Raw genomic sequence first — 17546 nt, 5'->3', positions numbered from 1 at the left:
TTTTCCCAACTTCTAAATTTGAAATAGGGGTTAAAGCTGGCCAAAACTGTTTCAAAGAATTTAACAAAATGATTTAACAGATTATCTTAAAAATTGGTTTAATACCTAAAAGAAGCTGGGAAGTTTAAAAGTTAAATTGTAACCCATCCCAATTATAAAAGGTTACATTTTTAGTTAACAATTTGTATAAAAATATGTTCTCTGATATTTTTTTGTGTATTTTAAAAAAGCGGGTTAGGTAAATACTAATGGTTATTAAAATGCCAACTTATTCAACACTCATATGTATATCATGAAATAGTTTACTGCGAACAAATTCTTAATAAGTTGAACTTAGAAACATAAAAAACTTAAAAAAATTTATTAAAGACCCCAAATGGTGTTGTTAAGCACTTATAAATATGTGTAGTTTTTGCGTTATTTCTATGGACTTAATCTAAACTTCAGGAAATATATTGTTGTTATTAAAAATAAAAAAATAATTTTTAAGGTAATAGTAATACAAAATATAAATATAATTTGTCTGACTACAAATAAATGTAGAATTAAATAAGGTGAACAAAAATATTAAAAATTGTTTAATAATAGACTTTATAAATCCAGCTGGAAAAGTTCTATTAAGAATGAGCCCAAAAAAACAATCTGGTTGAGCTTCAATATGTAACAAATTTGTATTACAACCTTTAATATTGCAGAAACATTTTAATTTCCTACTCAAGAAATCTTTAATTTATTTGCCAATAAGCCAGATGTTCTGATTGGAAACATTTGATGGGTTGGTTTTCGTCTGAACTATATGTGCTTATCAAAGTTCTGCACCTCTTTTAGAGATACATTTGCTTGGCGTCTCTGGCCACACTGCACACACCCGAAAAACTCTCTTATAGCAATTTTTTCATTCTCATCAGATTTATTATGTGATATGTACAAAGCAAATATCCAAACAATCACACTTGCGTAGGTGAGTGATCAATAAACGTCCGCGGATGCAAACTCCGTAGCCAGCAAAGGATTACAGCCCAAAGAATCCCGCCCAGACTCCGCTGGCAAAGTTTGTTTACGTCCGTGTGCTTTTTATGAAGGGTTTTGGGCAGGAAGAGGCGACGCGGGGGTTTCGACCACTCAGTCAGGTGTCTGCGCATTATATAACAACAACTCCGAATCGGCAGAGGCGCCGCGATATATATAGATTAGATAGGCGGAGTGCTCCCCGCCGGATTTCCTTGGCCTTGGCGGAGGAGGAGGAGCAAAGGTCACCACTCGGCGGCCAATTCAAATTCAAATCGAAATCCAAATCCGTATCTGTCTCACGACCTTGGGAATGATTTTCGTGCGTACGCCTTTGAGTTGCGTCAATGTACTCATGTTGTTTTGTATTTCCCACAAATATATATATAATGTGTATATATACATATATTGTTTTGTATTCCCCAGATGTATATATACATAACAAAAGGAAGGGAACACAAAGGAACAGCCCATCTAGAGATCATGCAGGTCGAATGCCTCCAGAGAGAGCAGACGCAGCACAGCAGGCTGTGAAGGAAGCCCCGCCACACACTCCACGCATGCGAACGAACCACTCCAGGAGCTGGAGGATTAGCAGGATCAGCACCTCTGACAGGTAGCAGTAATGGCGGAGAGCAGTGGTAGCCTCGCAGTAGGAGGAGGAGCAGGAGCAGGAGCAGCTCCCGATGCCCCCTACATCCGCACCATCGAATGGGACATGATGAACAAGACCAAGTTCTTTCCGCTCTCCATGCTCAGCTCGTTCTCGGTGCGCTGCTGCCTGTTCCCGCTGACGGTGATCAAGACGCAGCTGCAGGTGCAGCACAAGAGCGATGTGTACAAGGGCATGGTGGACTGTGCCATGAAGATCTACAAGTCCGAGGGTGTGCCGGGACTGTATCGCGGCTTCTGGATATCCTCGGTGCAGATAGTGTCCGGTGTGTTCTACATCAGCACCTACGAGGGAGTGCGCCACGTGCTCAACGATCTGGGCGCCGGACATCGGATGAAGGCTCTGGCCGGTGGCGGCTGTGCCTCGCTGGTGGGCCAGACCATCATAGTTCCTTTCGACGTGATATCCCAGCATGCCATGGTGCTGGGCATGGCTGCCCACGCGGGCTCCAAGGGCGACATCAATCCGCTGGGCATCAAGTCGTGGCCCGGCCGCAGTCGCCTGCACATCTCCATGGATATCGGCAGGGAGATCATGCGACGCGATGGCTTCCGGGGCTTCTATCGCGGCTACACAGCCAGCCTAATGGCCTACGTACCCAACTCGGCCATGTGGTGGGCCTTCTATCACCTCTATCAGGGTGAGTTTTCCTCTTAGCTAATAATGCTAATAAGCAGATTAGATTATAAATTCAAATTTGGACTCTCCGTTTACGCAGACGAACTGTTCCGCATCTGCCCCGTCTGGGTCTCCCATCTGTTTATCCAGTGCGTGGCCGGCAGTCTGGGTGGCTTCACAACGACAATACTAACCAATCCATTAGATATAGTGCGAGCACGTCTGCAGGTGAGTTTTTACCTATAAGTTCAATAAAAAATACTTCCGAACTTAATTGTTTTGAAATTGTGTTAATTGTTAGAGGAAATTGTGTTCAAAACAAAATTATATTTAATCATTGTATTAGTAAAGAAAGTTGATTAACATCAATTTAAAATGCATACATATTTTTGCACTTTTAATTATTTTAAAATATTATTTTATCTTTACACTTTTATTTACTTTACAGTTAGAATAGATGTTTCCATTAAATCGAACAATAGATTTTAGTAGATTCATAATAGATTTAGATAGGTTCTCACGATTGTCAACACAATTCTTTATTGCACTTTTTAATGATATGTCATAATTGATACGAAGACTTTGCTCGACGAGCTCTTATCTTAGCCACTTAAAATGTTCGTCACTCATGCGTTATCTACAAAACGTTGTCTTGCCCCGCAGGTCCATCGTCTGGACTCGATGAGCGTCGCCTTCCGGGAACTCTGGCAGGAGGAGAAGCTGAACTGCTTCTTCAAGGGCCTGTCCGCCCGCCTGGTGCAGTCGGCGGCCTTCTCATTCAGCATTATCCTAGGTTACGAGACCATCAAGCGCATTGCGGTGGACGAGCAGTACAAGCACCAGATCCGCTGGTGAGGCAGAGCGCACAATCATCCCTAGCCAAACTGAAACCAACTCAAAACTGCATTTACGCGACGTACTGAGAACCACCAGAAGCGGAGGAGATTCGCCCACGATTGTAAATATCAAATAACGGATGCGAGAGGAAGGAGCACAGGTTAATTAGTTGAATTACTACCAGCGATAGCGAATTATGGAGTCACAGAGGATGTACTTTTAGTAGAGCGTTTCAATATGCTTGCGCCTAGGATGTTCGAGTAACCTAATTCAATATGCAAATACCCCAAAGTGTTGTAGCTTAAAGTGTACATTATTTTTGTTATACTTAGTCGTTTTATACCTAAACACGCATAGAGGCCGTTCGGTGACAAGCATAATTTATTATACACATAACTATACTTGTACTTGTACTTGAACGTAATTGATGATGATGATGATGTTGATAATACTGTTGATTACATTGGTAGCCCAATTACTTTTACACTACTTAGCACAGCAATGTTTGCGCCAAACAAAAAAATACCACAAACTGGACATGCCGAATTAGAAATTAATATCGAAACAGGGTCGAAAGGCACTTACTTAGTTAAGCATTCGTATGTGTGTGTTCTCTGAGTGGATAACCTAGTTTTAGTCTGCATTGTAATAAAGTACAAACCAAGAATTGTTACATTTTTGGCAATGTGAAATATGAAATCTGTGTCAGATATACAATGCTGTCTTAAAAGTGATCCAACCTTGTAGTTAGTTTGGTCATATATTCCTTTAGTTAGTTAGTTTTATGTTTTTATTTAAATAGTACGATTTCTAATTGTTATGTTTTCCTAAGATTATCTTTAGTGTCCCCATTGCAGCTTAGAAAATGGTATGGGTTTAAAGTGAATTATAGCTTGGTATTAATTCGCTGTAACTATAAGATTTTCGATCGTCTTCCAGAGATTACTCCACCCTTAGTTTGTCTGTTTAAACCTTGAAAAAAACATGGGAATGATGAATGACAGCTTGGTTTTAATTCGTGCTTTGAAGGTATAAATAAATAAATAAGTAATCTAGGGCTAATTTGGCATTTCTAGTTACTGTCCGCTGTTGCCACAGTGGTCTCCTCCCTGGAAGCCTCCTTTTTGGCTTCCTGCTCCTCCTTTCCAGTGGCCTTGGAAACCTTTTCCGGCTGGCCCTTTAGATCCTGCTTCAGCCAGGCATTGTTGAAGTTCCGAATGGGCGTGGGCACCTCCCCGGTGGGTGCCGCATCCATGTTGATAGCCGGTGGTTGTGGCAATGGCGGCTCCTCGCTGGACCTGTTGTAGATCACCCAGTTGTCGGGTCTGTCCGGCTTGGTCAGTACGGTGATGGGTGCGAAAGCCACACTGGCCAGTTGCTTCAGCCTCTGGGCCTTCAAACCATCCACGTAGTCGTCCGTCTCGTCCGTCTCGTCCGCCAGTATGTCGTTGCCGCCCAACTGTTTGCCCAGGCTGTCCGGGAAGACGGTCACCTTGCTGTTCGTCACACTCCGGCTGGAGGTGGAGAGCATGGGCTTGGGCACCTCGGTCACGTAGCTCGTCCGCGTCTTGTTCTCCAGCATGGGCATTACGTAGTTGTCGTCCAGGGCGGTCAGGTTAGAGTTACCAGTCGAGTTTTCCGCAGAGTCCCGCATCAGTTGGGGTCTCATGTAGCCGTCCTTGTCGAAGTCTTTAGTGGTCAACTCCTTGCGCCTCCCTGTCTCGTCCAGTTGGTTGGTAGGCAACTCCTCGTCGTATACGTAATCTACATCTTCATCGTTCAGATGACTGTCGTCCGTGGTCAAGTTGGTAAAGGTCCTGCTCACATAGTCGTAGTCGTCCAGTAGGTAAAGTTTGTGCTCTGTCTGGTTGCTGTCCGCTTCCTTGAGTTCCGGTGTCCGTCCGTAAAAGGTCTGTTTTTGTGGTCTGACTACGGAACTGGATCCAGAGAACGGGCTGGTATTTCGGTCGCTAACAAGTTCCCTGTCGTAGTACAGTTCGCTCTGTGCCGGCTGGTATGTCTGGTCTGGTCTGTAAGGTCCCTGATTCGAGGGAGCGGGAGGTCTGGGACTCCAGTCCTGACTCGGACGCGGCCGAATATTGAAGCTGAAAGTGCTGTCTGCCCCATTGGCAGTGGCCACTCCGGAGATGCTGCCAAAGTGGCCCGTGCTCACCGCACTGCTGGAGGCGTGCAGAAATCCGGAGGCGGGATTAGCGCCAGTCTGGGATTGAGTGGCCACCGGATAGGAATGCACCGAAGGCGGTCGCGGGGAGTAGGACGCACTGCCTCCTGTTAGTATATGTGAGTTACTAATCGGACTGTGGACCACAGTGTTCTCGAACTGGGGCCGCTGCTCCTTGTGGCTCTGCGAGATCGGAGATGGAGTGGTGGGCATGGGTCGCCGATTGCCCAGTGGGTTGAAGCTGTTCGTGGCAAAGGTCAGAAAGTTCTGGAAGATGTTGGGTGCCCGGGTGGTCGTCGTCCGTCTGTCGTCGTTGTCGTTCAAGTAGATTATGGTCGGTGGCTTGGTCCTCTGTCCCTGAGTGCCAATCTCGGCGAGACTCTGCTGGTAGCCATAGCTGGGCGTGGCCAGTGGAATCGGCGAAGTGCTGGCATAGTCCACGTAGTGTGGTGCGTAGTTCGAGTCATAGTAGTCGGCTGTAGTGGGTCGCAGTCCAGGCTGCTTGTTCGTCTGTCTTATGTTTATCTCAATCTCGTACTGGTCTGCATTGGGCCCGTTGACCACCACCTTTGGGGGTCTCTCGTAGAGCGGTCTACTGTGCTGGTACTGTCTAAGTTCCACGCCCCTTTTCGTGGGCGGTGCCTTTGTCTGTCGCGTGGAGCGTTCCAAGCTCACAGTGGAGCTAGTTGGAGAGTCTTTTGTTGTACTAGTTCGATTTCTTTGCAGGTGCAAAATTCGAGGTTCCAGATTTCTGGCTTTGGGTTGGTCAGATTTCAATGCTTCTGTCGAAAGTTCAGTAGTATCGTTCTTCTGTTTTGTAGTTGTCCCCAAGTCAGTTTCAGTACGGGTTCGTTTAGAAGGGTCATCTCTGTTGGCTCTTATCTCTACCACGTCCTCAGTGTCCACTTCCTCGTCCTGGTCAAATTCGTTCTCGTCCTCTGTAAAAGTTTCTGCTTCCGTCCCATTGCCCCCCGAACTCCTTAGCTCCACGGGCACATTGTTGATGACGACCCTCCTCTTGGGAACCCCCGAACCCTCTTTCCTTCTCACATTAACGCTTTTAATGTTAATGGTGATCTTTGGCGACTTGTCCAGTTTGTTGCTGACACCAGTAACTGGCTTTCGAGTGGCAGTGTTCGGTCGGTTGTTACTGTTACTGTTGCTGTTCGTCACTGTCTTCCGTCGCAGGTCAAGTTTGTCACTAACTTTGGTCGAGTTGGCACTGGTGGGCCGATGGAAACCACTGCCCGAGTTGGCACTGAGCTCCACCTGCGGTCTGATGGGTTTCACCCGGTTCGAGAAGCCCGCCTTGTCCTCCTTGACGCCCTGCAACGCGCCCAGCTCTGGCTGCCCAATGTTGAACACCTGGTCGGGCATCTGGGGACTGTGGAAGGGATCCTGCTCCAGCCAGGGACTCAGGTCGATGGGCGCCAGGCTGCCCACTCCGCAGGTCTGCCGCTCGTTGTCCTCGAACTCGGCTGGGATGAAGACGTGCGGCTGGAGGGTGCCACCGCCCACCGTGCGGCACAGGACTTGGGCCAAGGACACGCGGCGCAGGGAGTGCAGTTGGGCCGGGGTGAAGGAGCTCTCGAAGCCGCCGTTCTCGTACCAGAAGCGATCGCCCCGCCTGGCGTTGCTAAACTGCTGGGCGATGATGCAGGCGAAGGTGGGTCCCACCAGACCACCCACCACGGGACGCTCCGCGATGCCGCCCACAAAGAGGTCGATGTCGTGCACGCTGCGGTAGGCGTGGCCAATGCGTTTCGCCGACTCCGGACCCACCACGTTGGCTGGAAGGGAAACAAAGGGTGTAAGCGAGGTAAACCCAAAAACACAAGACAATAGACAACATACTAATTAAAATTTGTTTAAAAAAAAAGACTTTTACAAATTTTTAAATGTTTTTGTGCATCAAATTTAAATAGTTTAAATTTAATATTAATAATAATAATATATTTATTTATATATTAATAATATATTAAATATTAATAGTTTAATAGTTTAACTTTGGAATCTCGGTTTCTTGTTAATTCAACAACTATCTTTCCAATTCTTAAAACTAATTCAGAAAAAGATTTTTACACTTCAGAAAATAAAACTAATTAATTTTTAAATGTGGTACAAGTACCCCACAAGTATGAAGCACAATTAAGGCAAAGTTTTGGTTATATAACTTAGTTTTGTTTAAGCAAAAGCACAAACAACTTTCTTTTTTCACCAAATCGTGCTTTTAAAATTATGCAGCAAATAATTATTGAGGGATTTCCGCTCGAGAAGTGTTAATGATCGTATTAAGAAAGTTGATGGCATATAAGTGATACCTAATTCATTTGTGAACTTTAAGAGCTGAACTTACCAAAGTCGTCCCAGCTGAGGATGGGACTCAGGCCACAGGGCACTCGCCAGGCACTGTACGGAGCGATGCCATGATCCCTGCCCCGCTGGATGTTGATGGCGGCCAGGTCGAGGCCAAAGGGGAAGCCGGGAGTCTGGAACAGGTGGTTGGTCAGCTCGGGCGTGATGAACTCATCCCGCTTGAGGGCCCTCTGTGAAGCCAATCCCCGTAGAAGCCGATGTAGTGAGCCCGCTGAGCCAATGTCACCGCGCTGGAACTCCTCATGCAGGCTGACATCTATAGGGAGATATATAGAGTTATTAAAAGATCACAGCCTAATCAACTCAATAACAACAATTTCAATTAGCATTGAAAAAAGTAATGCTATTAAAAAATGTTAATTTGATTGACCAAAAAGTAATGCTACTGAGAAAATATTGCATTATATTGCTCAAAAGTAATGCTACTAAAAAAAACAATGAAAAAAAGAATTGCCAAAGAGGAAACTTTGCATTGGATGTCAAGAGGTAATGCTACTGAAAAAAATTTCAAATCGATTCCTCAAAAGTTAGATTTATTAATTTCTCAATTCATTAGAATCAAATCAAAAGTAATGGTAATAGTATTTTGCAAAACAAAAAAGTAATGCTAATTAATTTAGTAATTTAGTTATTTAATTATCAAAAACTAAAAAAAAACCTACTTCAATGCCAATGAAAATTTCTTAATTTTTTTAGTGATAGTAAAAAGTATTACTAATGATTTTGTCACAACTATGATCTCTGGATAGTCAGAAGCCCAACTTACTATTGTTGATAACATTGTGATGACGGTCGCATCTCGTGTAGGAATTCTGGACCAGCGAGTGGCCAAAACGGAAGGCGGCCGCTGCGAAGGCGTTGGCCACCGTGGGATTCACCTTGGAACTGTACCGCTCGTAGTAGCCGGAGGGCACCAGTTCGAGGTCGAAGAGCTTGGCCACCTCGCGGCCCAGGATGACGGGCAGGAACTCGCGGAAGGTGATGTGCTGGAACATGGCGCCCACAATGCGGCGTGTCTCCTGGTAGACCTTCTCATCGCTCCAATGGGGATTCAGCTCACTCAACTCCAGCGCAATCCGGTTGTGTTCGCCCACCCAAACGTGGTGCATGGCCAGCAGTCCCGGCTGCTCGCCGCTTCTCCCATCTCCGGACCGGATGCACTTGGTCGCAATGGCGCCCCGCTGGCACACGTCCTCGGCCGGATCCCCACGCCCGTAGACGAGCAGCCCGTGCCGGAACACCCTCGCATTGTCCGAGGACTTGGCGCTGTTCGAGTAAATGGGCGAGGCGTCGATGAACGAGGTCACCTGGTTGGTCTGCTCCCGCCAGGACAGCACACAGTCGCGTCTCTGGGCCGGAGCCGATCGGAGGAACTCCAAACAGCGCACCTTTAACGGCGCCAGCCAGGGATCGTCCAGGGGCACCTTGATCGGGAAGCAGGCGGGATGGAAGTCCTTGCCGCCACAGCAACTGGGTATGGAACCATTGATGGAGCTAAGGGGGTACAAAATTGGTATTAGCGCACAGTTTTTAAATTTAAAAACAGTAAACAAATTTACATAAAATATATATTAAGAACATTTAGACTACTTTATGACTATCCTTGTTTTTGTATCGAATAGATTTATTTTTGGAACTCAGTTTTTATCATTAAACATCATATAATATCTCTAGAATATGTATTTGATTTTCTCATTATGACTTTTTTTGATTCAGTTCATTTTGGCTAAGGTACAGTTTAAACCGATGGTGCTAAGGTTTTAGAATAGATCCTAATCACTCAAGCTATGTTACATGGACTTAATCATTTTTTGAGTATTTTTTTTTAGGGTGATTGATTCCGAAAATTAAGGAATTTGTTTTATTTTTTTTTCCTACATGTTTAGTTTTTAGATAGACAGTTAGTTAGATAGTTAATAAAAACTTACCGGGGCTGAGCCGTGGAGGTGAGGTCGTGGTCGAGCATCTGCCCCCACTGGGCGATCATGAGGGTGAGCGGGGCCTCCCCCTCCCGTGCCCCATGGACCAGCAAGCTGACGAAGCGGGACGAGGAGAGGGTGCTGCCATCGGCGGAACTGCGGACGGTGTCGACGCCATCGCCGTACTCCGGCGGCAGGAAGCGGTTGAAGGGCATCTGGGCGGCGCCCCATCTGGGCCGGCGTTTGTTGTTGCACGTGCCGTCGTGGGTGCGGTACCGCTCCGAGGCGGGCATGCAGGGCGGCGGGTCCCGCGGCGGACAAAGTCCTTCCAGGGCGGTCCTCCGCAGGGAGATCCGCTGCGAGTGCGACTGGCGGGCCAGCTCATCGATGTGCTGGAAGCTGGCGAGTAAAGAGATGGAGGCGATGATCGTGGGATGATGGTGCCAGGACGGTGCCTCCCAGGACCATCATCATCCTGCCACTGGTGAATTGGAGCCACCACGCGACATGGCTGTGCTCAAATTTCGTGATCGAGTGCCGACTGCTCGAGCCGCCGGCTTCTATTTATAAAACGCTCGACTGCGGAGTCGGATTCGAATTCGGATTCGGTGGAAACGAGTTCGTGGTGACTCCAAGTGGGATCCACCACCAGCGATTTAAGCTCGAGGCGGGAAAACGCATAAGAAATCGGTGAGCAGCCGCTGGCTTTAATTTACCCGCTTTTGCTTTCCATTTGCCGCGTTTATTAGCAACTCTTTTTTTGTCAATTTTCATTTCTTTTGGATTGAGATGGGTATAATGACTTGGTCATGAAATACGACTGGTTTTATGAGTAAGCTGAAGTCGGGGATACAGGCTCACTTTTTTATTATTTTTGATACGATTGAAATCTTGCTATATTATGTTTGGGATAGGCCAAATCCAGAGTGATTTAATACATAAAGTGCAATTAACTTGAAAGTTTGTCTAATTTTAAGGCAGATCGAAATGAATCTTTAAGTTTAAAACAATTTAAAATAATTTAGAGCCTTGACTAAATTTATGGCAGATAGAAAAAGTCTTTAAGCAGTTTTCTACAAAAATTTGAATTCCTATTTAGTTTAATTTTAACTAATTTAAAACTTTAAATAATTTTAAAGCATGACTGAATTTATGTCAGCCAAAATGAAGTCATTAATTGTTAGTCTTTAGTTTAGTTATGACTAATTTGAAGTTTTAAAAATTATGGTTTTTAAATAAATGACAAATGTATGCCACTAAGAAATGCCTTTGATAAATAAATATAAAATTGTTTAGCTTATGTGTATGTGAAACCGTATATTTCAACTACTTTTATATCTTCTAATGAAAAAAGAATTCAACAGTTTTTGAAGAAATAGTTTTTTTTTAAGCATTAGAACCATATGCCTTACGAATTTAAATAGTTAATAAAATTAATTATTAAAGCATATGAAAGCACATACTTGATTTGAAATGCCTTAAAAGAAATACGAGCTTTTTATTCTGTATTTAACTGCATAAACATTTAAGTAAATCAATAAGTTCAATGACCATTAACCCTGAGCAGTTTTTAATTGCAATAGCTAGGTGTCTTTTTCTGCGCCTCACACCAATCGATCTCGATTGGCATTTCTACTTTCTCTTGGCCGGATCACATGTGTGGGCCAACTCAACTTCCTGCTTGGCATATAATTTCCTGCGGTCTTGCGATCAATCTTCTAGGAGTTTTCACTTTTCTACACACGAATGTCTACGAAAATGAGCTATGATTAAATGCCATTTTCGATGGAGGTCGCCAAGGGGATGCGCAAGTGTATAATAGTTTCGGCACGTTTTTCCAGTTTTCGAGTTTTCCAGTTCGTTTTCCTTCAACAGGTGAAAGTGGAAATACAAATTTTCCCAGGCTTTGTGCGCCTCGCTTGTCAACGCTCTGCCAAATTTTCGTATTAAGCATTGTTTTATGCGAAGAAAAGCCCATTAAAGGTGCAAGCGCCCTTTGCCTTGAGTTCACGCGGCGTATACGCAATCTCGACGAAAAAGCGCAGCCGCAACGTTGACGTTTATTATTTTTTTTTGTATTATTAGTGCCGGGAGTTCATTGGCCTCTGAAAACAAGAGAAATAAAAGCACAATGCATAAAACTTTCGTATGGCTTAGAGAGCTTGAGGCCGAATTGGCTGGTAGAAAACGAAAGTCGCCTCATGTTTGTGTTTCAGTTTCTGTTTCGGCTTTTTTTTGTTTTGTTTGCCAGCGTATCAGTTGTACCGCCGCTGCCGCTGCCGCTGCCGCTGCCGCTGCCTCAGTCGACGTCGCAGTCGCAGTCACAGCCGCTGAAGCTTTGCCTTTCCCTGTTTTATTTTTTCTGCTGTTGTTGCCTGGCTTTTGATGTAATCAAATTGCGAATGCCGAATCTGAAATTGAAACTGAATCTCCTCAAATGTGCGAAAGAGCGCCATTGCGTTATGTATGTGCTATTTTTCTAACGCTGTCGCTTTCTTTGGCTTCTAATTTTGGCTAAATGCTGCTTTTGGCACCATTAACGAGCCCCATCGGCAACGGCAACGATCATCATCAGCCAGCCGACTGACGGTATTTGTTGATATTTAATTAAACCAAACATGTTGGCCATTTCATTTCGTAATTTGATTGTGGACATCGAGTGGACCACAAGGCATTTTCCATTAATGGCCATCATCATCAGCATCTTTTGTCTGGCAATTGTCTGTTTTTGTGTATTTGTGTTTTTTGTCCGTTTTTTGGGGACTTGTGGCGACTTGTCGCCCCATTGATTGCAATTACATAAATGCGATTTCGGGCAGCTTTTGGCATTCGACGCGGTCAGAGCTCATTGCACCTGAGTCGCATTCACCTGAGTAAATTGCCTTTTCGGCTGCCACGGGTGAAAGTTCTCGGAGCTCGACGCCTTTCTTTGTGTGTGGAAAATCGCATGGATTTCCACGCTAACACACACACACAAACACAGTTTGTGAAAAGTGAAAACTCTGTCAGCGGAAAAACTGGAAATAATGCCAGCAATCAGCGATGAAAACGGAGATGGAAATGTAGTTTGAGTTGGAGTCGGAGTTGGTGGCGTCTGCCATTTCCGTTGCCCGGCCTAAGAGGTCGTTTAACCCGGGCTTTAACTTTTATTTACCCTCACCCATCCCAATCAGCATTGGTACACACAGAAAACAAAAACCGTATCGATTTATATACAAAGGTTCAGGTTTAAGTCTCTAGAGATTGTCAATTATTAAAAAAAAGTACGTAAGCTGTGAAAAAATTGTTTTTCTAGATTTAGAAACACTTACATGAGATTTACAATCTTTATAAATGTTTGTAGCTACGTCATAAAGATTTAATTTAACATGTCATTATAAGTTCTATATTTTTTGTCCAATTTGAATTTTTCTAACGTCTAAATTGTTTGATTTCAGGAGTAACAAATGCTTTGCTTTGCCTAATAGATTTGTATATATTTTTTTATCAACATGTTGATCATTATAGTTGTTAATTAAAGGATAATGTTTGAATCTAATGTGTGTTGCGAAGCTTTGGTATAATAGTGAGTAATAATGTTCTATATTTCTTGTCCACTATAAAAAATCATTATTTAAAATAAATTAAAATTTTGTAATATTACAAAAGCTTTGCCAAAAAAATTGTTTTATATTTTTCGCTCAATATATTTATTGAAAATAAATTAAGTGCAAGTGTTAGAATCTATTGTATGCAAATTTGATGGCATACAAGTTAACACATAAAATCATGAAATTAATGTTACTTTTCTTTCTGTGCAAGTTACTTGGTCCGATCTGGTATTGAATTTGGATTTGGATTTGGGATTGGTATTGGGATTGGCGTTTGTGTTGGTGTCTTGGTCTTGTCTGCCAATTATGCAGCATTTCAATGTCAAAGTGAAAGTTGACTCTTAGTCATGAGCAATCGCAGTTGGACTCCCATCGTTTTGTGCTACGATTCGATATTTGCACGAGGAGGGGGTCCACTTCCACTTGAGCCAACTTCCAGGCCATTCCGATCCCAGCTCCAACTCATTAGCTCTGAAAGCACCGCTGAAACTGCTGAAACTGCTCAAACTGCTGCCATGGATGCCGTAGAACTCGTTAATCAAGCGAGAAAGTTGCCGGCTGTAATTGTTGACGAGGGGGGTGACGGGGGCACTTTGGTGGGGGGAGGCATCCGCAACTCAATAATATTGCTTACTTTTTTTGGCTTTGTCTTTTCTGTTACTTTTTTGCATTAGATTGCCTGAGGGCAGAAACTCGAGAGTGACCATGCCCACTTATTGTTGCTGCTTTTTAGGGCGAGGGCTGCTAGTTTTGTTGCCAAAGTCATCGAAACATTTTTCCATGAATCTCAGAAATTCGCCACACTTCACATTAATCAATATTTGAACAGAGAGTGACTTTCCAGGAATTAGAAATTAATTATTTTCTACTAACACATCTTTTCCGAAGCGAAGAATATAAAAGACAGTCGTTGGTGTCTACAAAAAGTTAGGAAATCTGTTGAAAAATATTACTACCTTGCCTACAATACTTTAAAAAATAAGGTTTTATTTATTTTTAAGGTAATAAATATAAAAAACTGCAATTTAAGTAATATTATTTGTGGGCATTAAGCGAGTCAACCTCAATGACTTAAATATAAATTAAGATGATTATTTTTGAAATTCCCTAGATATTATTTGTCGATAAGAACTAATCAGAATCTCAAGTTTCTGGAATTTTAAAAGGCCAGCCGTTCAAAAATAATATCTTTGTTTGCTATAGCTTACTTTCGTCTTTCATTGGCCTTGTATGGTGTTAAATAAGTCAACCTTAATGATGTTCACTTTTGGGCCTATTGACTTTTCCTATTTAAAATGTAATAATTAGCCAATTTATGTATTATATACAGAATGTTGCCATTTCAGGACTTCCATTTGTAGGGTATCAAGTCAACCCCAATGATAGCAACTTATTTGCCCACCCACGAGAGTCCACTTTGATTTTTAATCATGCGCATCGCTTTTGCCAATAACTTTTTTCATATGTCATAGCCACATATTTGCGGCTGATGAACTTATGGCCCGCCACAATACGCACAGGCCACATATTTGTACATACATACAGGATTCACCCACACCCGATCTTCCCCTGGAACTTACTTTTTGCGAAAGGCCTTGGCGGCGGCAATGGTGGCATAGGCGGCCATCTCCCGCCGTTCCGAGGAATCCGTGGAGGGGGCATTGAAGCGGCTCAGCATCGCGGCCGGATGGTTGTCCTGCAGGGTTTGGCCTTTTGCGCGGTATTCCAAAGGATTTCGAGGATGTGATTCAAGGTTAAAGGAACAGAAACAGACACAAAAACAGAGTGCCGCATAAAGAGTACCCACCAGTGCGCAGCATCTCCGGCTGAATGTGGCCGTATAGCTCGGCCATGGCATCCAATCCCTCCCGCACGCTCTGCTGCAGGGCCACATCCATCAAGGTGGGCCTCCTCGAACGTCCATTTCGCGTGCTCCGGATTGGAATCTCCAGTTCCGGGTGCAGCTCCTCCTCCTTCTCCTCCTCCAAGTCGTGCAGCGGGATCAGCGGACGTGGCAGCTCCTTGGTGGGCATAGCCATGCCACTGGTCCAGTCCAAGTGCATCAGCAGCAGGAGCAGCAGCTGAAGCAGCACCGCCACCAAAAGTGATGGCTGCAACATTCCAGCGGCGACTTCTGGAATGGTTTATTCGCTGTCAGGTTCAGTGCAAGCAAAGGTTGCCAAAAGGAATGCCCAGAAGGGGAGAATGTTGTCAGTGGACCTAGGGCCACTAAATCATTGGATTTCTTGGAGGGTTCAAATCCAATAAATAATAAAATATGTTTTAGATGTATTCGAGTTTTGACTTAGACAGGGGAAGTAATCATGAGTCAGTGTTGAATTTAATAAACAAATAAATAAATCAAAATTTTATAATAACTGAATAAAAATCATGGAATAATTAATATTGATTTTTAAAATATAAATTGAGTGTACCTGTTGTGTTTTAAGTTCTAAATAAAAATCAATGAATAATATTTTATTTAATATTTGTATTACAAAATCCAAAATGTATCGAAAAATGTTATATTTTTAAAATTTTCCCTGCATAAAATCCAAATTCAAACCTATTAGCTTGATGGCCGTTGAATAAGACATTTAATAAGAAAGTGATGAAACTTATCTAGAGTGGAATTTATCTAAGCATTTACGACTCAGTTAATGAGTTTATTGGCTACCTATTGATTACTCATAAATCACAAATCGCTGAATCTGCCCCAAAGGTGTTACGTTGTCAACTCAGTGAACTCGATGAGGCGCGAATTAAACATAATTATCAATAAAGTTACATCGTTTTGGGTCGCCAATATCGATGCATAATTGCTGCTGTTGCTTCTTTCGCGATTTAGGTGATTTAATCGATGCGATTACATCAGCAACAGCAACTTACGTCGAAAAAGGTATCAGCAAAAAAAAAAACAAACATGCGAAAAGCTTGCTATTATTTTTTGCAGCCTTTTTTAAGCTCCCCACAGCTAATTACAAATATACAAAATTAACTTCAACTACAACTTATTATCGTCTAACCATATAATTCTCTTTTCCAGCGTTTTTTGTTGCTTTTACTTGGCAAAAAGTGCCAAGTTTTATTTATTACATTTTGTTTTGGCCCAGTGAGTTTCTCGCTAGCTGTTATTTGAATACGCTTTTTAGGCCTGAGTTGATTGACTTTATCAAATGTTGGAGTACTTTAATATGGTGATTTGAATAAAAAAATCCCAAGATCCTGAAACTTTTATTAAGCAAGCGTGTCACAATTTAATCACTTTATTTTTCTTTTCCTCTTACTTTGCCTAGTATTTTGTTTGTTTTTTTTTTCAGGCTTATTTAATTTGTTGAACTTTACTTATTTGGATGCAATGCGGAGTACTTTTTTGCTTCAATGACCGCATAACAGCCGTCAAGAGTGGCAGTGGTCTATGTAATAAACATTTGCAAGCGGGTAACAGCTACCTACAATTTATACACTGCCTTTGCAATTGCAAGTCCAAGTGGATCTGTTCTAAGAAGAAAGTAAAAGACTAAACTCTTGACAGCTCGAAACCAAAACTCATAAAACTATACATTTATTATTGGCTTAAAAGACCATTTAACTTAGATATAACAAACTTTAAATTTTATGTGATACAAATTACGTTTAAAACTAATTTGCTTTTGCAGAGTAAAATTACAGTTACTTTTTTCATTAAAGAAATTTCCTTTTTAATGTAATGTAAAAGTTTTGATATCATGTGCGTCTGATGTTTTGCTTTAATACAATCCCCAGACTTCATAAAACTACCCATTTTCGGCCAAGCATTTTTCAATGTTTCGTTTAGTTTGCCAACAATTATGCAATTAGACTCATGACTATGGTCTTGCATAAGGCCTCTTTTCTCTCTTCCTCGTTCAAGGGTCTGCACCTCCAAAGCAACCTGCATGTATAGCAACACCAGCCAGGAAGTTACTGGCTAACAGAAATTTTACGCCTTGGCTGGTTTTGGCTATACACTATAACTATAACTATACCTATAACTCGAAGACACGCTCACTTAGTCAACTGTGGCAGTCCGGCCATTAATAATAATCAATTTGTTGGATGATCTTTTGCGCAAAAACGGAAATTGATTTACCCCAAGTGCGGTGGTGGGCAATTTGTAGTTCGTAATTGCCGTGATTAACACCTCTGTCTCAATTAGTCGGGGACTTTCACGATTTTTCAGCTTTGTGGTGGGTGTGTCAGCTCCTGTTTTTCCTGGGGGTGCGACTCCTTTCGATGCTGTACACTGTTCGCAACCGCCGCACAGCACACACCGAAAAGAAACTTTTTCGCGTTTGTATCTGGGATCGTCGTAAACCGAACTA

General features: G+C 42.9%; 2 protein-coding genes across 2 annotated transcripts; one reads left to right on the top strand and one right to left on the bottom strand.

The window, feature by feature from the left end:
• The first annotated feature begins 854 nt into the window (after nt 1–854).
• LOC108143018 (solute carrier family 25 member 44) lies at nt 855–3835 on the top strand. The gene is made up of 4 exons (XM_017267210.1): nt 855–961; nt 1435–2321; nt 2400–2527; nt 2963–3835. The coding sequence occupies exons 2-4, from the start codon at nt 1634–1636 to the stop codon at nt 3152–3154; spliced, it is 1008 nt and encodes a 335-aa protein (XP_017122699.1). The 5' UTR covers nt 855–961; nt 1435–1633; the 3' UTR covers nt 3155–3835.
• A 292-nt stretch (nt 3836–4127) lies between these two features.
• Nucleotides 4128–17546, bottom strand: LOC108143017. The gene is made up of 7 exons (XM_017267209.2): nt 17315–17546; nt 15011–15337; nt 14784–14913; nt 9623–10012; nt 8461–9188; nt 7675–7950; nt 4128–7108 (listed from the first exon to the last, which is right to left on the bottom strand). The coding sequence occupies exons 2-7, from the start codon at nt 15321–15323 to the stop codon at nt 4209–4211; spliced, it is 4737 nt and encodes a 1578-aa protein (XP_017122698.1). The 5' UTR covers nt 15324–15337; nt 17315–17546; the 3' UTR covers nt 4128–4208.

The sequence above is a fragment of the Drosophila elegans genome, unplaced genomic scaffold (genome assembly GCF_018152505.1).
Source record: "Drosophila elegans isolate 14027-0461.03 unplaced genomic scaffold, ASM1815250v1 contig_468, whole genome shotgun sequence".
NCBI classification, from domain to species: domain Eukaryota; kingdom Metazoa; phylum Arthropoda; class Insecta; order Diptera; family Drosophilidae; genus Drosophila; species Drosophila elegans.
The sequence above is the reverse complement of the archived record's forward strand: the minus strand, read 5'-3'. Positions and strand labels throughout refer to the sequence as shown.

Excerpts from the sequence above, each read along its gene's own strand:
- LOC108143018 (XM_017267210.1), top strand. The coding sequence starts at position 1,634 with ATGGCGGAGAGCAGTGGTAGCCTCGCAGTAGGAGGAGGAGCAGGAGCA. Across the intron at positions 2,322-2,399 it reads CTTCTATCACCTCTATCAGG|ACGAACTGTTCCGCATCTGC; the intron begins GTGAGTTTTCCT and ends CCGTTTACGCAG. Across the intron at positions 2,528-2,962 it reads TAGTGCGAGCACGTCTGCAG|GTCCATCGTCTGGACTCGAT; the intron begins GTGAGTTTTTAC and ends CTTGCCCCGCAG.
- LOC108143017 (XM_017267209.2), bottom strand. The coding sequence starts at position 15,323 with ATGTTGCAGCCATCACTTTTGGTGGCGGTGCTGCTTCAGCTGCTGCTC. Across the intron at positions 14,914-15,010 it reads GCCGGAGATGCTGCGCACTG|GCCAAACCCTGCAGGACAAC; the intron begins GTGGGTACTCTT and ends ACCGCGCAAAAG. Across the intron at positions 7,951-8,460 it reads TCACAATGTTATCAACAATA|ATGTCAGCCTGCATGAGGAG; the intron begins GTAAGTTGGGCT and ends ATCTCCCTATAG.